The sequence below is a fragment of the Palaemon carinicauda genome, chromosome 19 (genome assembly GCF_036898095.1).
Source record: "Palaemon carinicauda isolate YSFRI2023 chromosome 19, ASM3689809v2, whole genome shotgun sequence".
Taxonomy (NCBI): domain Eukaryota; kingdom Metazoa; phylum Arthropoda; class Malacostraca; order Decapoda; family Palaemonidae; genus Palaemon; species Palaemon carinicauda.
In genome coordinates this window covers 71,254,006-71,279,987 of record NC_090743.1, presented here as the reverse complement: position 1 = coordinate 71,279,987, position 25,982 = coordinate 71,254,006, and the positions used below count along the sequence as shown (strand labels likewise).

Genomic DNA, 25,982 nt, shown 5'->3' with positions numbered 1-25,982 from the left:
CCGAAGGGACATGAGCCCTGAGCAGAAAAGTTAAAACACAATTATATTCATAAAAATAATTGAGACAAATAAAACGAAATAGCGACTCGGTCCTGAGAGGCTATCGTAGGCGTAGTACGGAGAAAGAGGTGAACGACCTCAAGAGAAGGGCCGGTCTCCACGAAAGCAACCATGGTGGCCTAGGAGTGAAAGGCCGTGATCAAGAAAAGATCGTAGTGGCCTGCAAAGCTGGCGATCACTCTCGTAGACGTACACAACACACACCTCACAACACCGAAAGCAAAGGAAACTTACTATTTTCTATACACAAAAATATACATAAACATCAGTAATGTTTAAATATATTAAGTATAAGAAAAGGTAAGTTAAAAGACAAAACAATAATGGCCGTCAAGTGAGGATAGGAGAGGAGACTTCCGATCGCTATCCGAGCCAAAAGTAAAGTGGAGTATTCTCCGCTAACTAGCGGAGGGGTAGGAAACCCTCGTTAAAACTTTTATGGCTCGTCGTTCAGCTACGCCGAAGTAATTACCCCATGTAAATAGCGTGGTTTGTATTTCAGTTACGGAACAAACTAAAGTTAGGATCTTGAACACAAGGATCAGACCGTGACGTCGGGAACGTCAGTTCATGAACGTCAGCACTAATAACGGGAGTAGCAGCACTCAAGTCACGTCTGTGTGTGAGGGGGAGGGGTAGCTAGCTACCCTTCCCTACCCCCCCACTAACTAGCGGAGGGGTAGGAAACCCTCGTTAAAACTTTTATGGCTCGTCGTTCAGCTACGCCGAAGTAATTACCCCATGTAAATAGCGTGGTTTTTATTTCAGTTACGGAACAAACTAAAGTTAGGATCTTGAACACAAGGATCAGACCGTGACGTCAGGAACGTCAGCACTAATAACGGGAGTAGCAGCACTCGTCACGTCTGGAACAACCAGATAAAATAATGGCACCGCGACTCTTTGCAGGGGCCTCCGGAGCCACAAAATCTGACGTTAAAAAAGAACGTTTAGCAGGCGAACCTTCCTCTGGTGAAGGTATACGTTCCGGGCTGCTCCAGTGACTGCAGCCAGGGCGTTGACTTTGTTCTGGAGGAACCAATTTCCTCTTAAGAGGTCGTGAAACCTGACGTCAGGATTTCTTACTAACATGAACGTCATCGGAGGACGAGGAGAACTTAGTCTCGTCTCTCTTATAATAAGGACGATCATGAGGAGCAACGTCTGCAACTCGTGAGGGAACGTCTGTTCGTGGTTTAATACCTATCGCTCCCTTTGGTCTTGTGACATTCCTTCTCCCAGGGGTTGGGGAGCTTGAAAGAGGTCTCGGACTGGGTGAGCGGCAAGTACGAACAGACGAACCTTCGGCAACATTGAACATGTTTTTCGCACTTTTTTCACTGACACTCGCATGCTTTAATAATTTCACATCGGACATGAATAAAGCTGATTTCTATCTGTAGCAAGCAACTCTCCCTTAAGCCAAGAGGTTAGAATTGCGAAATATGTCCTTTAGTGTAAGCTCATTAGTACATACAATTGTATCACACATGTAAAGATTAATAAACATATACAATCATATATAAAAATAAAAGTGAAATATATAAATAAAAGTTAAAAAGGATCAGTGACTTGGGACGAGATTAAAAAACTAGATCGCTAAGGACTATGTTTTCTCTCTTTCTCTCTCTGTACAGTGACTTGGGACGAGAACAACAAACTAGAACGCGAAGGACTACGTTTTATCTCTCTCTCTCTCTCTCTCTCCCTGTACAGTGACTTGGGATAAGAATAAAAAACTAAATCGTGAAGAACTATGTTTTCTCTCCCTCTCTCCCTATACATTGACTTGGGACGAGAATAAATATCTGAATCGAGAAGAACAACGTTTCTCACTCTCTATCTCCCTGTATAGTGACTTGGGACGAGAAAAAAGATTTGGATCGTTCTCTCTCTGTCTCTCTTGTTACGAGAGTACTGGCTCACTCACTCTGTCAATAAAAAGTTATTTGACTAAAGAAAAAAAAAAAAAAAATACTAAAAGGACTAAGAAATTGCAAAATAACATGTTCCTTTTATTTAGTATTTAAAAAACTTCAGTTTGTAAGAAGAATGAACTAAACGTCAAACTCTTATGCAAAGTGAAATCACGATTCTCTCTCTCTATCGTAACGATAGAGTGCAAACTGCGAAGCATACATAAACTTAACGCTAGTTCATCTTTGAAAACAGATCGAAGACTATTCAAAGAAAATTTTTTTTAAAAAGACAAAAATTCACTTAAAATATTTTCTAAAATTATTCAATCCATCGATCCATAAAATACAAAATTTCTCTCGGTATTTAGTACAAATGGAGTGAGGATCGATGAGGCCTAAGTAAGGCGGGTGAGATATAAATATATAGAGGTAAATCTATAAATATCAACAAGAATTTATAAAGTGATAAAATAAATACTAAAAACTTAATCCTTTCACACACTTCCCATCATTGGTGGAAGGGTCGGCCATGTTCTCTCTCTCTATCGTGGAAAATCCAGAGAGAGATCAAAAAAAAAAAAAAAGGGTAAAATTTTTCTCTCCAAAAAGAGTTTCTCCTGAAGATCTTTATTGTTTGAGAAACAGTTGAAAGAATAACCAACACAGCGAAAGCCAAAAACCATAAACAAGTACTTCACCAATTGTTGAAAACTTTAGGTTTAGCACGAACAAGGAACCAATGTTGACACCTAACTCGGCAGAGAAGAACTGGAGAACTTTGGAATAATGATGGTATCCTGCTGAGTGGTGGCGCTAGTGTACACCAAGCAACCCAACCCCTCGATCGCCCCAGAGATTTGAATCGGCTGCCGACTGTCGGAGACGTTAGCTATATATATATATATATCCACCGGCTAAGTTAAATATTTAAAAATACAAATTATCTGAGTATGTTAGTACTCAAAATAAGGGGTCCCTGCGCAAGGTCCGCGGCCTATATAAGCTGTGTGTTGATATATTTAGAAGTGTGACCGTCCAGGTAAAGTTATTCCGAGTCTTTAGTAGAAAAATCTCTTGTAACCAAGACTATTCCAATACCACCTCGCCAGGGTATGGGGACGTAACAGTATAAGCTTAATACTAGGTACATAAAGGAGCATGGTTTACCTGTAGTGGTTTGAGGTCAGCTTGTGCAGAGAACCCAGAATACTGCTTTCCCCAAGAGAGGGGAGGATGAAGAAAAGAATAAGAGCTAGTCAAACCTTTTTATTCACACAAACTAAAACCGGGTCACAGTACCAGCTGTTGTGCAGCCACCACAGGACCGATAGAAAACGTATCGAGCCTCCTGTGGGTCATGTCTTGCAGGTAGTGGGATGTGAAAGTGGCTTGTCATTTCCAAACCCCAGCCTGAAGAATCTGCATCACTGAGAATCTCCTCTTGAATGCCAGGGACGTAGCTACGACCCTGACATCATGAGCTCTGGGGCGACGTGAAGGAGGAGGGTCTGGATTCAGTGCATGATCTATGACCTTGCGAATCCATTCTGAGATTGTGTTCTTGGTGACCCTCCTCTTGGTCCTTCCTGTGCTGATTCAGAGTGCAGGCACACGAGGACGGGTTGCGGCTCTTCTCTTAAGATACAGCCTCAAACTCATCACTGGGCAGAGTAAGAGATGATATGGGTCATCTGTAACAGAACAAAGAATCAAAATCCGGAAGGAGTCGAATTGAGGATCCTCTACTCCCGGGTTCCGAGTCTTAGCAATAAACCCAGGAACGAAGCTGAACGTTACCTCTCCCCATCCCCTTGAATGGGCGATGTCGTATGAGAGACCATGAAGTTCACAGACTCGCTTGGCAAAAGCCAAAGCTAGCAGGAACAGTGTCTTCCAAGTTAGGTGGCCATCTGTTGCCTGGCGCAATGGTTTACAGGGAGGTCTCTTAAAAGACCTGAGAAATCGAACCACGTTCCATGGGGGAGGTCTCACTTCAGACTGAGGACAGGTAAGTTCATAACTCCGTATGAGTAAGGAAAGTTCTAGCGATGAAGAAATGTCCACTCCGCGCCGAGACTGACAGGCGTATTTCTTCCCGCAAATACACGAGGAACTCCGCTATTGCTGGAAAAGTGGCATTGACAGGAGAGATATCCCTTCCACGACACCAACCACTGAAGACCTTCCACTAACCTGGTAGACTGCTGCTGATAACTTTCCCATGTATCCAGACATCTTGATTGAAACTTTTTGCGAAAATCCTCTCTGAGAGAGGAGATGTGGATTGTCTCCAGGCGTGAAATCATAGCGAAGCTAAGGTTTTGTGGAATATGTTGGCATGTTGCTGTTTGAGTAGATCATGTCATGGAGGGAGTTCTCTTGGAGACTCCACCACGAGTTCCAGAAGGTCCGGAAACCATTCCCTGTGATGTCAATGCGGAGCTATGAGGGTCATAGAGAGGTTGACCTATGTTCTGGCTTTGTTGAGTACCCTTCTCATCAGATGGATCGGGGGGGAAAGGCGTAAACGTCAATGTTGTCCCACGGTTATTGGAATGCATCTTGCCAGAGAACAGTACAGTGGGAGCCTGAAGTGCCAGAACGAAGAGGTCCACTGTCAGAGAACCCCACAAAGTCAGGACTTTGTTGGCTACTAGATGATCCAAAGACCACCCGTTACTCACTATCTGATATGCTCTGCTCAAGTTTTCGGTGAGCACATTCCTCTTGCCCGGAATGAAGCGTGCCGATAGTGGTATCAAGTGAATCTCAGCTCATCTCAGTATCTCTACTGCTAGATGGGATAGGGGCTGCAAAAAAGTACCTCCATGCTTATTGATGTAAGCCACTACTGTGGTGTTGTTGCTCATCACCACCACTGAGTGGCCCGCTAGGAACTGTTGGAACATTTGAAGGGCCAGAAAGACAGCCTTCATCTTTAGGAGTTTTATGTGGAGGTATTCTTCTGACTCTGACCAGAGGCCTGAGGTCGTGTGGTGCAGCACGTGAACTACACCCCCCCCCCCCAGAGCGTCTGAGAACAGCATCAAATCCGGGGGAGGACGAGAAGATCCACTCTATTTGGTGGGTTCTCGTCTGCCACCCACCACTCAAGGTCCGTCTGTTCTGATGATCCCATGGGGATCTGAATGTCCAGGGAATCGAGAGCCTGATTCTATCAGGACTTAGGTCGCCACTGGAGAGATTGAATCCTGAGGCGCCCGTTGGGAACTAGACGGGCCAGTGATGAAAGGTGATCGAGGAGACGTAACCACATCTGGGCTGGAAGCTCTTTTCTGAGAAAGGGTCTTGCAACCTTTCTAAGCCTTGCTATTCTGTTGTCTGATGGGAAAGCTTTTTGGAGATTGGTGTCTATTATTATGCCTAGGTATACAAGAGTCTGCATAGGAAGCAGGGAAGACTTCTCAAGGTTTACCATGATCCCCAGATTATTATTATTATTATTATTATTACTATCCAAGCTACAACCCTAGTTGGAAAAGCAAGATGCTATAAGCCCAGGGGCTCCAACAGGGAAAAATAGCCCAGTGAGGAAAAGAAATAAGGAAATAAATAAATGAAGAGAACAAATTAACAATAAATCATTCTAAAAACAGTAACAACGTCAAAACAGACATGTCATATATGAACTATTAACAGCATCAAAAACAAATATGTCATAAATAAACTATAAAAAAAATCTCATGTCAGCCTGGTCAACAAAAAAGCATTTGCTCCAACTTTGAACTTTTGAAGTTCTACTGATTCAACCACCCGATTAGGAAGATCATTCCACAACTTGGTAACAGCTGGAATAAAACTTCTAGAGTACTGCGTAGTATTGAGTCTCGTGATGGAGAAGGCCTGGCTATTAGAATTAACTGCCTGCCTAGTATTACGAACAGGATAGAATTGTCCAGGGAGATCTGAATGTAAAGGATGGTCAGAGTTATGAAAAATCTTATGCAACATGCATAATGAACTAATTGAACGACGGTGCCAGAGATTAATATCTAGATCAGGAATAAGAAATTTAATAGACCGTAAGTTTCTGTCCAACAAATTAAGATGAGAATCAGCAGCTGAAGACCAAACAGGAGAACAATACTCAAAACAAGGTAGAATGAAAGAATTAAAACACTTCTTCAGAATAGATTGATCACCGAAAATCTTGAAAGACTTTCTCAATAAGCCTATTTTTTGTGCAATTGAAGAAGACACAGACCTTATATGTTTCTCAAAAGTAAATTTACTGTCGAGAATCACACCTAAAATTTTGAAAGAGTCATACATATTTAAAGAAACATTATCAATACTGAGATCCGGATGTTGAGGAGCCACCGTCCTTGACCTACTTACAATCATACTTTGAGTTTTGTTAGGATTCAACTTCATACCCCATAATTTGCACCATGCACTAATTCTAGCTAAATCTCTATTAAGGGATTCACCAACCCTAGATCTACATTCAGGGGATGGAATTGATGCAAAGAGAGTAGCATCATCTGCATATGCAACAAGCTTGTTTTCTAGGCCAAACCACATGTCATGTGTATATAGTATGAAAAGTAATGGGCCTAGAACACTACCCTGTGGAACACCGGATATCACATTCCTATAATCACTATGGTGCCCATCAACAACAACTCTTTGAGATCTATTACTTAAAAAATCAATAATAATGCTAAGAAACAACCCACCCACTCCCAACTGTTTCAGTTTGAAAACAAGGGCCTCATGATTAACACGGTCAAAGGCAGCACTAAAATCAAGGCCAATCATACGAACTTCCCGACCACAATCAAGGGATTTCTGTACAACATTAGAGATTGTAAGAAGGGCATCACATGCTCCAAGGCCTTTACGAAAACCAAATTGCAAACTAGGGAATAGATGATTACCTTCAGCAAAGCTATTAAGACGTTTTGCCAGAAGACGTTCAAAAACTTTAGATAATATGGGAGTTATGGAAATTGGGCGGTAATCAGTGGGACTTGAGCTACCACAAACACATTTACATAGAGGAGTAACATTACCAATTCTCCAAATAGTGCTAAAAGCTCCTCTTCTTGCTAACTTGCGCAAAATAACAGATAACTTTGGAGCTAAGAAATCTGCTGTCTTTATAAAAAACAAAGGAAAAATACCATTTGGGTCTACACCTCCATAAGCATCAAGGTCCATCAACAGAGCTTTAATCTCACGAGATCGAAAAGCTAAACTAGTTAGTTTAGCCTCAGGAAAACAGGAATGAGGAAGTTCAAGTTTTTCATTACTCTGTTTACTGTCAAAAACATCAGCCAAAAGGGTTGCCTTTTCCTTTGGACAGTGAGTGACTGAGCCATCTGGTTTAAGTAAAGGAGGAACTGTTGCATCTACACCAAAGAGTGCAGATTTAAGGGTAGACCACCATTTATGTTCCTGAGTTGTACCAGAAAGTGTTTCTTTTATGGTTAAATTGTACTCCTTTTCAGTTGAGGCATAAACTCTCTGAGCAAAAGCTCGAAGCTGAGTATAGTTGTTCCAGGTCAAATCTGATCTGTTCCCCTTCCAAAGATGATAGGCCTCCTGTTTCTCCAAATAAGCACGTCTACAATCATCATTGAACCACGGTTTGTCCTTCACTCGATACCTTAGCACACGAGAAGGGATACGCCTATCAATTATGTTGACTAGATTCTCAGTTTGTTTCGATGTTGAAGAAGGGTTGACACCGAGTCTGCTAGAATTAGCTACTCATCCAAATAACGAAAGAGACGGATGCCAACCCTGTGTGCCCAATATGACACTAGGGCAAACACTCGAGTGAAAACTTGAGGTGCTGTGGAAAAACCAAAGCACAGCACTTTGAACTGGTCTTTCCTGTTGTCTAGGTTGAATCACAAGTACTTCCTTGAAGACAGATGGACTGGAATCTGGAAGTACTCGTCCTTTAGGTCCAGTGTGCACATGAAGTCCTGTGGTCTTTTCGTGTCTTCTATCTCCATGCTGAACGGAGTTTGTTTGACAAACTTGTTCAGAGCTGATAGGTCAATGACTAGCCTCCAGACGCCTTTTTTCACAAGAGAGTCGACTGAAGAAGCCTGGGGATCCATCGATGACCTCCTGGAGAGCGCCCTTCTTCAACAGGGTCTGGACTTCTACCCGGAGAGCACGTCCCTTCGCTGATCTCATGGCAAAGGAGTCTATAGACACTGGATTCCTGGTCAGGGGAGGGAGAGATGTTATGAACGGGACGCGATATCTAGACAAATCACAGAGACCGTCCAGGATTCGGCCGCGAGTTGCTTCCACCTGTCCGAGCAACTTTGTAGGCATCCCCCCAACTGGTGGACAAGCAGGGGGAGTGCCTACCCTAGCATTTGTGACCTCGGCCACTCCCTCTAATATGCTTTCCTCCCCTGGAGGAATTAGTGCCTTTCCTTTCTTTGGTAGGAAAGGGCTTCTTAGACACCGTGGTCTTCGCTGCTATCTTGTTCATCGTGGTCTTGGCTGGACGGGACTGCTGAGGAGCTGGTTTATAGGGCTTGGCACTTTGGAAGTCAAAGCCCTATGAAGGAGGGAGTCCTGATGGGACTTAACCTATCTCTCAGCATCATGTTCCATGTCCTTAGGCTCGAATAGATGGGCTCCCTCTAGAGAGGAATATCCAAGCCTAGCAATCTCGGCATTTGGGACTTGTTGATGGAACCTCTCAGACACCGCGTCCTGACATTTCAGGATGGTATTTACCCACAAGTTCGAAACTTGGTGGGTGAAAAACAAGATTGTACGAGTGCCTGAGAGCAGGAAAGTCTTCATTGCTTTCCTGGTACGTTCCTTGGAGAAATCCTCAGTCCGTACCCGGATTCCCAAGGTCCCTAACCAGACATCAAGCCACGAAGTAGCCTGCATGGTGTACTTCACGACCTTCCCTTGGTTAAGGATCTTGGTTGCCGAGAAAGAGACCCGTCGATTGGAGAGTCTCTCTAGAGAAACTCCTTTGGTGAGCTCTTCCAAGGAGTGATGGAGAGGAAGAGCTGGACGAGGCACCTCCTGAATTTCAAAATACCTCCTCTGCTGGACACGAGGAGGTGTGAGAAGCTTATTGGTAGAGCTGGAACGTTGGGAGGAGGCATGTTCGGAGAGCTGTAGGGCAATTTTAGCCCTGGCACCCTTAAGCCCTTGAGACCAGGGCAACGCTGCACTGGTCTTTGAGGGTTTCTGCATGCCAAAGATCTTGCCCTTCTATGGGGGTATCTCTGGGTTGGTAAACCCATTGAGAACCCTTATGAGAGTCAGAACCTGCTAGGATGCATGTTCTGACTCTTTTTGCTCTCCTTCTGATGTTGGACTTGCAGCGAAGTCTCCTTCCATCCCCGAGAGCTCTTCTCGGGGTGGGTCGCGGACATCCCTCGAGTGACCGGCTGTCTCTGTAGACTTAAAAGTCCTAGAAGAGGACTTTGGAAGAGTCTTGGAGTCCTTGGACACCTTCTGAGGAAGGAGGTAGGACTCCAGCATCCAAGACCAAGATGTCGCGTCCCTCCTGATTTTCGTTGGTGGTGGGGAGCTCTCCATGTGAGGGGAAGCTTCCTCCGAAGGTGGAAGGGAGGAGGTCCTTTCCTCACGCAACTCCCTCGGCAGAGGTGAGGTAGGAGAATATCCAGAGGAAGATGCAGGAGGAGCTGGCCTTGATGGTCTAACCAGAGTCGGCTTTGCCCTCGAGGAAGTGACCGCGTCTGAGACTCCTCTTTTCCTCTTCAGGGGAGAAGAAGGAATCATGGTTCCTTGCAGAGGGTCTGCTGGAGATGTAAAATGCTCCAAAGAGAGGCTAGACAGAGCAGGATTGAAGGCCTGTACCACTGCCCTGACCATGGCTGTTGATTGACTGACGCACTGTCAGACAGATCCATCAAAGGAAAGCGACTGAAGGTTTCCTACAAGGAGTCCCTGTTGTAGGTGGGTCCGCCTTAAGAGGAAGGCAGTTTCGGAATCCTGAACCCTTCTGTAGCGGCCAGTTTCCCTTTCTACGGCGGACGTGCTGAAAGGCATTTGCGGAGAGGGGAACGAGGCAATGGTGACCTGTAAATGTGATTTTCCTGTTGCTGGTCACTGCGCGAGTGCGCAGGTGAGCGCTGGCACGTTGGCGAGCATTGGTGCATAAGAGAGCGCAAGTGCGCAGGAGAGCGCTGGTGTGCTGGAGAGCGTTGCCGCACAATAAGGCACTGTGCAGCTTCTTTAATTTGTGCAGGAGAGCGTTGGCGCGCAGTAAGACTATACGCAGGGTGTTGTGCAGTCCCCTTAGATTGCGCAGGAGGTTGCTGGAGAGTAGCTGGAAGCTCGCACATGCACGGGAGAGTGCTGGCGGGAGAGCGCTGGCGAGTGCTGGCGCTCAGATTGTTGGCGCGCAGGAAAGCACTGGCGCGACGGAGATCGCTGTAGCTGTCGTATAGGAGAGCATTGGCGAGCCGGAGACCAAAGTTGCACTGGCGCATGCTGAGGTTTCGGCGAGCTCTGTTACGCCAGCGATCGTAGGTTGGCTGGTGAGCGCTGGCGAGCTGGCAAACGTTGCTCTCTGTGGCAAAGTTGCGCTGGAAGGCGCTGAGGATGAGCAGGTGAAGGCTGTTTGTCTAATGCGCGCCAAAGCTTTGTAGAGCGCTGATGAGCTGGAGAGTGTGGGCACTCCGTAAGGCGTGACAGAGCAGGCTGGCACTGACGAGATGTTGGGGAGCACTGGTGCACTGCAAGGCAGTGACGAGCTGGAGAGCGTTGGCGTGCAGCTGCACGCTTAGGTAGGGCTTTAGGAGGCTGTGCCTGAGACAGGAACGATGATGGTACGTTAACAGGTCGGCTGGTAGGAAGGACAGAAACAGGGATGTGCCCTTTGGAAGGGCGAACATCCTCCGATGGAGAACGCTAACGATCTACAGAAGAGTCCAGGACCGAAGTCCGAGGACTAGCAGCAGCGTCGTTGGGAGAAGGTCCAGGAAAGGGCGAAGGTCGAAGGCCAGGAGATTACTGAAACGGAGACTCCTCTGCAGGGGACGGCTGTGATGATGTGGCTGAAGTGCCGAACAGGCGCCTTTTCACCAATGGTGAAGGACAACCTCTAAGGCGAAGTGGCGGGTGAGCTCTGGGACGGAGACATCCTCTAGGGGCCGTTGGATCAGCAAGCTGACCATGAGCAACAGCAGTCCTCCGAAGAGGAGTCTCTATAAGAGAACTCCCACGACGGAAAGAAACACTCGCATTAGAGACAGATGTAGGGCTAAGTTTCCCCCTCGAAGGATGATCAGGAACAGGGGAAACTAAGTCGGCAGCAAAAGCTGAAGAGTCTGGAGGGGCAGGGGCATCGGCAGAAACCACAGAAGACACCACGACGTCGACGAGCACAAGAGGATCTACCGCCGAAGTCGACGACGACGGCTGCACACTTGCACCCCGGAGGATCAGCTGCAGCAAGGAGTCCTTGGAAGGCGGACCCGGAAGCCCAAAGGACGACCATACCTGTAAAACAGACGACATAGAAAAGGCCTCACCCCAGGGGAGAGGTGGGGCAGCTTTGCTAGGGGAAGCAACACCATCTCTCCAGGACCGGGGTTGGCTGAAATTAAAAGGGTCTACGCTACTACTCCATGGTCTCTCGGAGGAGGCCAAAAGAGTAGGAGCTTCGGAGGAAGGTCGGGAGACGGAATAAGAGGCCTTGGGTTTTCCCCCTTCGAAGGAACCCACGAAAGAGAAATATCCCGCTTTGATTTCGTCTTCCGTTGTCGCCCAAACCTCTCCCACTGGGAGGCAGACCACTCCCTCTGCAGGCAGGACAAAGTATGTGGTGATTGGTCTCCACTGCCGACGTATAGATTCCGCAGGGCCAGGTATCGAGTCAAAGGCAGGTGCACATGGTCGCAGAAGTCTACACACGCACAAACTAACACAAATAAAAAGCACAAAAGAATTAATGGCAGTCCAATAATAACGGCGAAGGATGAGGAACGGCAGCAAGCATACACCGTCTAAGTCAAAAGTAAAGTGATCTAAATCACCGGTGTGTGAGTGGGAGTGGTAGCAAGCTAACCCCCTACCCCGCTAACTAGCGGTATGAGTAGTTAACCCCTGCTAAATTTTAATGGCTTGTCATTTCAGCTTCGCCGAAAGTAATACCCTTAAATAAATAGCGCAGGTTTGTAATCCAGTTACGGAACAAATATGATATTAAAATTCAAGAAGTAAGAATGTATGAAAAGCAAGAACAAGAAAGAAATAAAAAGTAAAGTGGCAAATGAAATTAAAAGAAAAATAGAAGAAAAGAAAGCAGAAATTATCAATCTGAGGTTTGTAAATAGTAATGGCAGAAGAGATTACAGAGCAGAACTTAACACTAAGGAAGCAGTAAGTACATATACATATGTATGAATAACAGACAAGCCAATATAGTGGTCTCACTCTATATTATGTAAAGCAAAGTTTGTAAAGGAACCGCTGTGTCGATATGAAATACCGACAACCTCCCCGTTCGATTACTGGGTTGGACAAAGGTTTACATCCGGGTAGGAGGAAAACTTGTACATCCGCCACCATCCCTTTAGGGCAGAAAGTCCTCCCACTAGGGGAAAGCATAAACCAATGAAAGTTGCTTGCAGAAAGGAACAATCTATTAGAATTATTCATGTTAAAGTTATACATAGTTTACGTAATGCTAAACCATTTTCTAGTAAAATGACACGGTCGAATGAGACGCAAGGTTCACAAGAACTAGTTTATTGACACACAATAAAATAAAAACAGGTTAATCAACAATTATACATGAATAAAAAGAGGATAACCAACAAATAAGCATAAGGATCATAGTAAGCAGAAAAATTGTTTATCTGAAAGAAAAAACATAAGCGCCACTTTTAATAATGAGATATTAAAATCATAAAAGTCTGTCTTACTATTCAGTCACACTGGCGTTAGAAACGCTTGGCACACATGTCTGCACTTATGCTAGGTTCACCTTTGATTATGGAACAGTCAACGCGGACACCTTAGTGCCCTAACACATAGTCTGTAGAACAGTCCGTGACTACACACCCACCCTAGAATTAATCGTCCCAATTAATTTCACTGTTCTTCGCAGAGTTAAACAGTAGGTTTGACGACACTATCCACTGCTACCACAGACCTCTTCAGTTGCTCCACTTGCTTCGCATAGTGTCTAAAGAAAACTCTGGAAGACTTCCAGCCAGTGTATGAGCAAAGATGTTCGAAATCCATATTATTAAAGAAATTTATGGATGAGGCAACTTTCCTCGGATCGTGACTTGCGGGTGTACTATTTGGATCCGCTTTGCGAATAAAATAGGTGATTTTCGCCCTTAGTTGTTTCAGAGATAAATTTGAACCTGATGTTTCTCCCCTAAACAGCTGGCCTCCCCTAAAGTCTGAAGTTCTATGAAGATAGACCTTTAGGCATTCCACTGGACATAGAGATGCATCTTCTTTCAGAGGGCAGATTCTCCAGGGACCCCACCTGTTGGTGGATAGCTCGTTCTTGGCAAGAAACGTTGGGTCTGGAAAAAGGTTCAGTTCTCCCCCATCTAAGAACTGAACACGACCTTCCTCTCGCGAGAGGGCTACTATTTCACTAACTCTAGCCCCCGAAGCGAGTGCAAACAGAAATATAACTTTTTGGGTCAAATCCTTTAAAGCACACTCCTCGTTGTTCATCAGCGAAGCAAAATGAAGAACTTTATCCAGAGACCATGAAATGGGCTTCGGAGGTGCTGATGGTCTGAGCCTAGCACAGGCCTTCGGAATTTTGTTAAAAATGTCGTTAGAGAGGTCGACCTGGAGGGCATATATAATGGGTCTTGTCAAGGCAGACTTACATGTTGATATTGTGTTGGCTGCTAAGCCTTGACCATGGAGGTGGATGAAGAATGATAAGCAGAAGTCCGTCGAGATCTTTTGTGGTTTCTTCGCCTTGACAAAGGACACCCACATCCTCCATGATGACTCATATTGTCTTCTGGTGGATTTGCACTTATATTCCTCTAAAAAGTCTATACTGTCTTTTGAGATCCCGAAACGTTTTCTCACCGCTAGGGAGAGAAAATCTTGAGCTGCAGGTTTCGGGTTTTCAGTGATGAAGCGAATACAGTCGACTTCTGAACTCGCTGGGTCAAAACTGGATCTGGTAGCGGTAGACACTTCAGCCGTAGTTCTAATGCCAGAGGGAACCATACGCTGTTCGGCCACTTGTGAGCCACTATTGCTGCTATTCCCTTGAAAGATCTCAGTTTGTCGAGGACCCTCAATAGAAGGTTGTGAGGAGGGAACAGGTAAATCCTAGACCATCTGTTCCAGTCGAGGGACATCGCGTCCACTGCTTCCGCTAGGGGATCCTCGTATGGGGACACGTAGAGAGGTAACTTCTTGTTGTCTTTCGTCGCAAAGAGGTCTATCTGCAGTTCTGGGACTTGACTCAAGATGAAGGAGAACAATCCTGCGTCTAGGGACCATTCCGACTCTATCGGTGTGAACCTGGATAGAGCGTCCGCCGTCACATTGCGGACTCCTTGAAGGTGAACTGCTGACAAGTGCCATTTCTTCTTTTCCGCTAGCCGGAAGATGGCCAACATCACTTAGTTGAGTGAAGGTGACCTCGATCCTTGTCGTTTCAGGCATCTCACTATCACCTCGCTGTCTAGTACCAACCTTATGTGGATCGAGCAGCGAGGGGAGACTTTCTTCAAAGTAAGAAGTACTGCCATGGCTTCCAGAAAGTTTATGTGAAATTTCTTGAATAGGTTGGACCAGGTTCCTTGGGCCTTCTTCCGGTGAGAATGACCTCCCCATCCCTCCTTCGAGGCGTCTGTGTGAATAGTCATAGAGGGGGGAGGTGGCTGGAGAAGCACCGATTTCTTCAGTTGTTTGCCTTGGGACCATGGCCTGAGAAGCGTACGTAGATGAGACGGTACTGGCCTTATCAGATCTCTTCGCACGTTTGATGCATAATTCCTCCAAACTCCGGTTGCATCCTTTAGCTGTGCTCTTAGCACTGGGTCTGTTACTGAGGCAAACTGGAGAGAACCCAGCACTCTCTCCTGTTCGCGTCTTGATATTCTTTCGGAATCCAGAAGTCTCTTGACAGAACCTGCTATTTCCTTGCGGGGATGGAGAGTTGGTGTGACACTAGGTCCCAGTGGATTCCCAGCCACTGGAACTTTTGAGATGGAGAAAGCCGAGACTTTTTTCTGTTGATCTTGAAGCCTAGATGCTCTGAAGGCGCATAGTCTTCGATGTAGCTTGAATCCTAGGTAGGGGGAGAGTCGACGGCTGATTGGAATGTGTCAATAAGCGTCTGACAAGTCTATGGAGACGGTAAATGCCCGTTTGGGCAGTAAGGTCCTTATGTGTCGCAGTGTTAGCATCTTGAACTTGCTGTTCACTATGAACTTGTTGAGTGGCGACAAGTCCAGAATGACTCTGAGTTTTTCTGAGTCCTTCTTGGGAACACAAAACAGCCTCCCTTGGAATTTGATGGACTTTACCCTTCGGATTACTCTTTTCTCCAAGAGTTCTCAAATGTACTCTTCCAGAACGGGGGTGGAGTGTTGGAAGAATCGTGGGCACGGAGGTGGAGTGCTCTGCCAGCTCCAACCCAGTCCATTCTTGAGTAGGCTGTGGGCCCAGGGATCGAAGGTCCAACGATCCCGAAAAAGATGGAGTCTCCCTCCTACTGGTAGCATTTCACTTTTGTTGCTGTTGACCTGAGGCCTTGCCTCCTTGACCGCGACCTCCCCTGAATCCCCTTCCCCTTGAGGGGCGTCTAGACGAACCTTTGGCTGATCCTCTAGCTCTTGCTCGAAAGGTAGTAGACTGCCCTTCGAATGCTGGGTTAAATGCCGGAGACTGTGTAGTCACGGATTGGGGTACCCACTGGTACGTGGGCGGGGTTTGTGCCACCATCTGGGGCACTGCGGTCAAAGAAAGTTGTTGCTGCTGCTGTCTGAATGGCTTGGCTGGCCGAGAGGGTAGCCTAGGCTTCTTAGTCTTCCTCTTTGGTTGGGGACCTCATCCGGGGAAGACTTTCTTTTAAGAGATAGGCCCCACTTCTGGAGAAGGTTTCTATTCTCCGCGGCGGCCTTATCCACTACCTCTTTGACCGCTTCACTAGGGAAGAGGTCTTTGCCCCAAATGCAGGAGGAAATTAGTTTCCTTGGCTCGTGCCTCACCGCAGCCGAGGCGAACACGAACTCCCTACAAGCAATCCTAGCTTTGACGAAGCTGTAAAGGTCCTTCGTCACTGTGGCTAGATGTGTCTTGGCAACTACCATAAACATTTCTTGAGCCTTGGGGTCACTTGCCATCGTCTCCAGAGTCGTTTGCAGAGACACTGAGGCGGCAAGTCTTTCTTTTGTCTCTTGCTCCCTACGCAAGAGAAAGTCAGACAGCTTCGGGAGGTCTTCACCGAACTGACGTCCGGCAATATCAGCCTCCAACTTCCCGACTGAGAAGGTAAGATGGACGTCCTTCCAGTCTTTCTGGTCCATGGGTAAGGCCAAGGACAGGGGTTTACACTCCTCCAAGGAGGGGCATGGTTTACCTGCCTCGACCGCTTTCAAGACAGCCTTAAACCCTTTTTCCATGAAGGGAAAGGCTCTAGTAGGAGAGGCCACAAAGGAAGGGTGCTTCTTACTCAAAGCGGGTACCTTTGAGTTTGTGAAGCCCCTCTCTTTCAGCGAGCTTGACAGCAAGGCTTGAGCTTTAGCATGGTCAAAAACTATGACCTCCTTCGGCTCCGTCTCTTCCTTTGAGGCTGGTTCCTTCCTAAGGCGGACATAGCAGTCCGGGTACGACTCCTTGCTGGGCCAGAATTCCACCTCCTCGAGGGGGACTGAGCCAAATCTCTCCGAGATGACGATCTTTCCCATCGTCATAGGCATGTGCTCGGCATACCTCCAAGGGTTGGCATCCGAGCATAAGGGAAGGTCCTTCACGTTGAGCTTCTTCTGGGGCCCACGTGACGCTGCAAGTCGTCGCATCTCCAACTTCATTGCAGCTGCCTTCTCATTATTTTCTTTCTGCATCTGCTGGATCATCCCAACGATGGAAGAAAGGGTCCTTCCCAGATCCTCTGGGAAAGCAGACGATGTTGAGGGAACAGGTTCAGGGGCCTGAACCGGGGTAGCCGACTCCTCGTCGAATTCCTCCTCTTCATTGTCCGGAGCCTGGGTCAGCTCCACTTCCTGGTCTTCTGCCAGAAGGTCTTTTTCAGTGTACTCGGACACCTCAGACATCTTATCGTCCAGTTGGATGTCTTGCAGGGCGTCCGCGACTTCAGAATCCACCGGGATCTGAACCAACGGTATCTCCGCTTGAGGCTAGGGAATCACTGCATCCGCTGATACTTTGGGGAAAAGGTAAGCCCTCATCTTCTCGCTTGGAAGATAGGGGCCAGAAGTGTTCTTCTGGAAGCCCCTTACCCAGGTTCGAAGCTTCTCCCTTGCTGCGTCCCTTGACTCCGTCGACTTAGGGGTGTCAAACGCCTCGGTAATCAGGTTAGTGCAAATACAGTAGTATATACCTGCAGGTCCCAATACCGGAGATCACCTTTGGAGACTGCGTATGCTGCGTGCCTCCTACACAAGTCATGTCCGCAGAAGTTCTTGCTGCGGACGTTGCAGAATAAACTCCCACACTTCGGATGGTCCTCCTGTAAAGAGAAGAAAATTCCATGAGTATCAAGTGAACAACGTATCACTGGATAACTAATGTTAAGTATACATAGCTTAAAGTAACTAAGCTAGAAAGGAAAGAAGGAAAGACACAAACTTGTATTTCCTGCCCAGTCAATTGTTGTAACCTTCCAGATAATAAAATTTTATGGTTATTCTATTCTAGAGTAACTGATAAGGTATTTCCAGAGGAAAATAGGTGAGGCTCATACCAAAATAAGTAATTTTAAAATACTGGATAGTTAATAAAGAAAGAATTCACTTTCTTCAGCAGTATGGTTTCACCAAAAGGCTGTACAAGACAACACAAGAGTGTTAGAAAAACTTAGTGTTGTAATATATTCTATACCATAGTTTTCTCCATGCAGTATATCCTATACTGTAAAAATACTGGCTACTGTATATAATATAATTTGCCGGCCGGCACGTACCTTAAATTAGTTCCAAAGTATACTACTTTTAGACTATTGGGTGGAAGAGCGCTGGTTCAAATGGGTGTGCCGGCCGGCAGATCTTATGGTGTGCTTCTATTGCCGGCCGGCAAGGGTATGCTACCAATGCCGGCCGGCAGCAGAAAAGAACCAGAGAACTTCCAACTACCCGGCTGCCGGCCTGAGTACAAACACTAGAAGAGAAACAGGATGGATGTAGGGATAAGAGACGGCACTGCCTCATAGTCCGGCATCCAGAAAGAGTGAACATAAAGAAGGGGAGAATGTAAATTCAGGCTTCCATTTATCCAATGCCACCTGACTCTACAGACAGACATGGATGAGAGACCAAGGGAGGTCTGGGGAACACTCTATAGAAGATAGGCCTTTGCCGGCCGGCACGCACTGCCGGCCGGCAAGGGACTGAGTCAGCTCCACATCCTAACCTATGCTAGGTACAGATGTAGAACGACGGACAGAGATGTAATGGCTAGGCCATCACTAAGGAAAGAGGAGGAAGGGGGAAGAGGGTCCTGCAAACTCTGCTCTAGTAAAAGATCACCCCGCAACCAAGAAAGCTCATCCTAGCCTAGGGGGAATCCTAGGAGGGAGGCCAGCAATACTTGCCATCTCCCTCAGAAACAAAAGCAAGGTTTGGTGTTGTTATTCACAGGAAAGAAGGATCTTATCCTTCAAACCGAGAACAACCACACTGGACTAGTCTGCTAGATCACAAAAAGAAGGGATCATTTCGTACAGAAAACTTCAAAAATGGTCTAGCCTCCTGTGTCTGCCCTAGGCCTAGCAAAGGAATCTTATTCTCTATGCTAGAAAGAAACAGACCCAGACTAAGAACTCTGATGTCCTGGCCCCTCCTGAAGCCAGATTTACTGGAAACAGGAAACAACAGAAACACCCTAATGTAGTTATATCTAAATATTAATTCAGATAAACCATTAGGGTTAAGCCCAAGGCTTAAACAGAGGGAAAGGGATTGCACTTATTCTCCGAGGAGAAGAGAGCAACCGGGGAGTGTGAGAAAGTATACTAGGGCCCCATAGGCAACTAGCCTAGGCGTGAAGAGAATCGATTACCTAAATCACCAAAACTCTCTCGTATACTATCTTGGAAGAAATATCAACAATATCTTATATGTATAAAACTGCCTAAAGCTTCAATAAATTTTTAAAACACTTGGAAATCTGAATATCATGCATGAAAGTACTAGGGCCAAACGTCTAGGCTACAAGGCCTAGCGTAGGCTAGGATCGGTAAATCATTCGCCGAAACGGAAATACTAATAGCATCATATAAAGAATTCCTATGTAGAGCTAAATAGCTAAAATTATTAAAGCAAAGGGGCCGGGAACGTCGCTCTGGCTAACTAAATGACTCATGCATGGCGAGCGACAGCGTCCAGGACGCCTCCGGTAGGCAACAGCACTTGTAACAAAAATATCGCTATCGAATTACAGTATCTTAAAATCACCAAGAGCTTACATTTATACATAATAGAGATAATACTCAACTTTCCAGAGGCAGAAGAGGCTGGAGAAAGCATCATGAGGTTGAAAATAATCCAAGATAAGCGAGAAACACAGGGAAAACACCGAGTTGTTGAGCTACGCGAAAAGGAATACAGATGGCGCCGTCGGCGGCGCTATGCACGCATTCAAAGCAAGATAGGAGAGGTGCCTTGCTAGCGGCTCTCCTTTCTTTCTCGTTTTTCGTTTTCTTGCCACTTGACCCCTTCGAAGAGTTAATTCTGTTCGGGGTGCAGATTGCTATGTGGCGTGTCAAGAATACGTCCTCTGATATTACGCGATATCCCTGGTTCATTTAATGAGGGATATTTGCTCCAGAAGTTAGAATTCTGGGTACCTTAAGGTAAATTCTCTGGGAATATCACTGTAGTCAAATACACCCAAGGAAGCTACCCTATAGGAACTTCCATCAGGACGACATGGCCTGAGCCTAAAAAAAAGTTAAGAAGATATACTCTAATACAGTACATCCAACAGTTATGGGGGCCACCCAATGGGAAATGGGGATTTTAGGTGGAGAAAATTTACTGACGAATCGATAAATAATAGTAAAACTAACCTTTTCTTCTCTATACTGTACATCATTCTCTGGGAAGCATAATAAATACACAAAAAATTGCACAAAATATGGGGTTAATGTTCCCTCAAATATTTATTTTACTCTTTTGTTTACAATTTCGGACATTTCTGCTCTCGTTTGTGCTTTTGTGGATAGCTTGTTGCTCAATTACGAGTTAATATTTCCTGCGCACCTACTTCCAACCCTACCATATGAAGAAGTTTACCATATTTGGGCATGTATGTATGCTTGAGTGTGATGTAGGAAGTTCTGTAACACACCCATTTTCTTAGCTTTTCAGTTCCTTTTTAGCTGTGTTACGTGTCGGGTGTGCATTATGGAACCTAACATAACAAAGTGTAATGACTGCTCTTTTGGTTATTTCAATGCTATAGCCAAGTTTCACATTGACTATCATGGTACTCCTGGTCTAGTGAATAATTTTTCAAAAGCTCATTGTGTTATCCCTCAAAAGTTAAAGTGTCCCTAGTGCAATTCTGACTTAGCTTCTAAGGGAAGACCAAAATATTTTCTACTGCAACACTTTTGTAATGACTGGCAAGACAAAAAAAAGAGATGTAGGTGCCTATCATAAGGTAAGGAATTATTTGTGATTTACTTTATCATTATGTAAGGATTTATTTGTGATTTACTTTACCATAATGTAAGGATATATTTGTGATTACAATTATTTTGTGACCTGAAAAGGGTTGTAACCTGGGGAGGATTGTGACCTGGGAAGAGTGTTAGTGGGGCTTGCCCCAGCCTAGGTCTGTGACCTGAGAACTACTAGGTTATGTTAGTTAGTTTTGTTAGGGTCTGTGGCCTTTTACAAATCTCAAAGTGTTAAATAATCATGTTTTGTCCTGCTTTTGCACACCCAAAGTCTCAGGTTCCCACCTGTGTCCATCAGGAAACAGGGTCCATAAATGTAGAACAGCTTATTTGCAGTGGAAAAAAGTCCAATTTGTTATAAACACACTATTTACCATAGGAAAAGCTGTTTTTCCTGTTAGGAATGTTGTCCCATGTTGTTCTATAATTTCACCGTGCTGTGTTGTGGAGAGAGCAAGGAGGAACTTGGAACCTAATTTGGAGCCTTTGTATATCAGCAGCCAGTTCCTCATGCATTGATTAAAAATGGACCTAAACTTTCCACCGTAACCTAACCTACAAGCCGTGTCCTTACCTACATACCTAACGGGGGGGCTAACGCTCCCCTGTGACCCCCCCCTTACACTGCCATATTCTAAGTTAGCCATAAAAATACATACAGGTGGTCGGTATCTTACATAACCGCCGTCCCCCTAATTTACAATGGGGAGCCTTTGTATATCAGCGGCCAGTTCCTCCCGTGTGGATTAAAAATGGATATCAACGCACCCAAACTTTCCCCCCTGACCTAATCTATAAGCAGTGTCCTTACCTACTTACCTAACAAGGGAGCTAAGATACCCCTGTGACCCCCCTTACACTGCCACATTCCAAGTTAGCCGTAATTATACGGATTATTGTAGTGTATTTCAGGGCAATGTAACCTAGGAAAAAACTACTTTTTCTTATAGAAAATATCACGCTCTCTTTGAAGATGACACTCGTTCCCGTCGCAAATGAATAGTTTCAGAAATATATATATATCTATAATGTATCCTACGATAATGGGGGACCCCAAGTGGGAACTCGGGGTTTTGGGTGGGGAAAAGATATATAATCGTAAAACAAGCCTTTTCTTCTCTATACATTACCTTAAAAGTATAATAAACGGAGGAAAATACAAAACAGTACAGTATAGCTGGATAAACTTTGGAGGCGCCGTTGCAAAGACTATGTCTCATGAAATAATACAGTAACCAGTGCTGCCAACGTATAATGTAGATCAAATGTTAACGTATCATGCTAACAATAGCAGTGTTTTTCATTTAATTTTTCTCATTCTACTTGCCCGTTGTAGATGCTCTTGTACGTACGTTTGTACATAGCAGGTTTCGACTTTCTGCGCAAAAACCCCGCCTCCCTGCACAGAGACTTTTCCTCCACCAATAGGATTTCTTCTTCTCTAATCTTGAAATGTAAGTATTCGTCTCTCTACCAGCTCTGTTCAAGCCTGTTACTTGATTAGTTAAGTAATGCCCTCGTAATACATATAACGTTTGATCCCAGTATTACTCGTTTTATTATCCGATACCTTATAAAATCACCTCATTTTATATACCCATCAAATATTATTTATCATACATTCCATTTCATCTTCATATATTACTTTTATACACTTTGTTATTACCTTGTCACTCCAAGATTTCACATAAATACTTGCTCTGGACAAGTTTCCCATTCTGTTCATTCATTTTTACTCTCTAGACTCGGTTGCTTTTCCGTTAACCAATCACGAATCCATACGCATGTAAAGTTTGCACAGGGGGGTTGATATTTTCCTACCCCCACCTTCCAACAAGCCCTTTTCCGTGGAAACCTTTGCCCAAGTCAGGTCTTTGTTAGTTCAAGTGTCGTCTTTTGCGTATTTTACGATCTAAGTATTAGAAAATTGTAACGGCTTCAGTAATCCATACTTGAAACAATTTTGGTGTATTCCAATGTTGATAATTTTCTTAAATCACGTAATGTAATATACCAACTTTTACAGTGTTCCAAGTGCAGTACTAATCTAAGGCAAAACACTTAAGACACCACAGACTCGGTCACAACACCCCCATGACCCCTAAGTTACGACGTCAAGGTCATAAAAGTAAGTCATTAATTTCTTTAACTTTAATGTGTTAGTTTTATTATATTTTGTTAGAGTGCGAACCTCAGCATTACCAATTGCCAATGCATACGAGGGTGATGTTTTATTTTCCTGTGATTGTAAGTGAGGAACAAGAACCATTATATTTAACGTTGGTAATGTTAGCGTAACATTACTAATGTCAGCGTGAGCAGCTCAACATTACCGCTTGCCAGTACATACGAGCTTGATGTTTTATTTTCATGCGAGCGAAGCGAGCTAATGGCGAAACAAGAACCATTATATATAATGTTATCGTAACAGTACTAACATTACCGTAACATGAGTGAAGTGATATAACAAATGGCATTGTATTGGGTTCGTGACCTGGGAACTTCTAGGTTAGGCTAGGTGGGTTTGTTAGGTTCTGTACCCTTTTTGTACTTTTTTATATATTGTGTAAAGGGTATTTGGAAAAATTCTTTAAAATACACAAGATAATAATACCGTATCATTGCTAACGTTAATAATTCCACCGTAACGTTGGTAACGTTGTCTACCGTTGGTCACGTTGTCTACCGTTGGTAATGTTGCTAATGTTACCATTCGTAGTACATACGTGAGTTGTGACACCGAATTTGAACAAGTCATTATATCTAAGTATTTTAACAATATATATATAATAAAAGACATTATATTTAATAATTTTAACAGAAAATATATGTTTTCCTGTAGAAAATGACGTGATTTAACCAGTTTTCCCCTTCATTACATCCGTAATAACAGCAACCAATTCGGCAACTTAAAGTTAGTCGAATTGGTTGATCTGTTTGTTTGCGGTTGAAATGAAGGTCAAATTCGGTTAAATCATGTTATTTACTATAGGAAAACATATATTTCCTGTTTGAAATCACACCCTGGGTAAATGTCTAGGAGAAGGCCGCACCCGTTTTTCAAGTATTAACGACGAAAAACGGCAAAAAACAACCAGATTATTGTTGCACAGTGCATAGAAACATGAGGAAATGAATAAAAAAGAAACTAAGACTTAACTCTTACACACAAAATGTAAGCATAAACCTACTACTACAATTATGGGGGACCCCAGTGGGAAGTGGGGTTTTTGGGTGGGGGGAGGAGGAGAAAAGTGATTTTTCGGGGCACTACCGAACCTAATACAACCAACTAACCTACCCTGGGGGGCTTGTACCCCTACCTAGGCCTACCGGGGGGGGGGGGGGGGGGGGGGTCCGCCCCCCCCCCTTAAGGCCACAGTGATTTTCAGGGCACCACCGAACCTAATACACCCACCTAACCTAGCCTAATAGCCCTGTACCCCTACCGGGGGGGGGGGGGGGGGGGGCGGAGCTGCGACCACCCCTTAAGGACACTACCTAACACATCTATCAAACCAAATCCAAAGTGATGGTACTGCTGTATACATCGTTATACTATCACCATTATAATATACTCCATAAATTAATGAAGCTTACCTAAACCTGTTGGTTGATAAAGATGTGCTGCTGCTTTGAGGAAAACGTGAAGCCGTTGAGAAGGTTCCTTGACATGCAGGACAATTTTTATTGTGTAAAATTAAATTGTGTCTCTGCCACAAATCCACTAGTTCCCCGAATAAGTTAGAACAAATTCGTTGTAAGTTAGGAAACAGTCAGGACAAGAAGATGGAATTTCAACTTCTTGTGCAACATGAGATGACGTGCTTGCTATGGCCTCCATGACTAAAAACGAAATTAAATGCCTGGGTAAGATAATGTATTGTCGCGCTGTTGTATTGTCGCGCTGTGATTGGCCAAACATGTATGACGTCATAGTAGATAGGCGCTGTGATTGGCCAAACATGTAAGACTTCATAGTGGACTAGTTTGTCTGCGGATTATAGTGGTTACAGGGCTCATTTGAGCAAAAACAAGACACAGTCAACAATAACAACAGACTTAGAAAAAAATCTGGGAGGAAGACAAGAGTAGCGTGAGTTTGATCGTCGATATTTCGACTATTATTGATTTTCACTAAATTATCTCACTCATATACCACTATTTACATACATTCCTACACATTCTAGTAAAAATAAATTGAATATCACTAATATCTTCATGCGGCCCTCTCCTAGACATTAACCACACCCTGTAATACAATACTTTACCAATCATACATACAGGTGACCGCTATTATACATACACCCCGCCAATCTCATAAACTACAGTAGTTTACATCTAGGGCCCTTAAAAAAAAAATAGGTTAAGGGTCTCGGAGCCTTTGTATATCAGCGGCCAGTTCCTCCTGTGTGGATTATAAATGGACATCAACTAAACTAAACTATCCCCCCTTACCTAACCTACAAGCCATGTCCTTACCTACTTACCTATCGGGAGGGCTAACGCCCCGCCCCATACACTGCCGTATTCTAAGTTGGCCGTAATCAAACAAACAGGTGGCCGATATAATACATACACTCCAGGGTCTCTAATGATGGGGGAGGGGCACAAATTAAGGTAATGAATGACCTTGTGTAGTAATTAAAGGTTCAGGACTGAAACCTAAATTATCTCATATTGGTTTGGAGTGAGAAAGGAATACTGATGTATTGCGATCAGCATATGCTCAAGTTATTCCTGGGAATATATATATATATTCTCAATAAATAAATTAATCGCTTCTGTTACTACTTACAAACAAAAACTAAATTCTTCTCTTTGATATCAATATCTAAAAGTTACAAAATGACTTGTTTATATTTTCACGCCATCAAAGATAGTAGGAATCGAATGAAAACCTTCCCTTTCAACGGCTCCCCATTATCCCATAAACGCTCTAAACACGAGTAATAAGGCGAGATTACCGTCTACAATTATTTTTTCAATTTCTATCTAAACCATTGAAACCCCACCATCATTTATAGAACAAAAGAGAAAGTGATATTAGCTTAAGTTTTACAGATGTTTTCGTATTCATAAGGAAGCAATTGGATCTAACAAATTAGTAACTTTATAAGCTTTGGGAAAAAAACGGTTCCATATAGCCTATG

The 25,982-nt window shown here is 44.5% G+C and overlaps 1 protein-coding gene across 2 annotated transcripts in view; it reads right to left on the bottom strand.

The window, feature by feature from the left end:
* LOC137658261 (CDAN1-interacting nuclease 1-like) overlaps positions 1 to 25,758 on the bottom strand; it is a 178,168-nt gene extending 152,410 nt beyond the window's left edge. Inside the window, exon 1 of one of the 2 annotated variants that reach the window (XM_068392934.1) lies at positions 25,628 to 25,758. Coding sequence is in view for 1 of the 2 variants with exons in the window: in XM_068392933.1 (XP_068249034.1) it covers positions 25,320 to 25,348 (29 nt within the window). In the remaining variant the exon portion in view is untranslated. Of the gene's footprint in view, positions 1 to 25,319; positions 25,481 to 25,627 lie in introns of those variants that run through there. The other variant, XM_068392933.1, reaches the window with a different exon arrangement.
* Between the last annotated feature and the right edge of the window lie 224 nt (positions 25,759 to 25,982).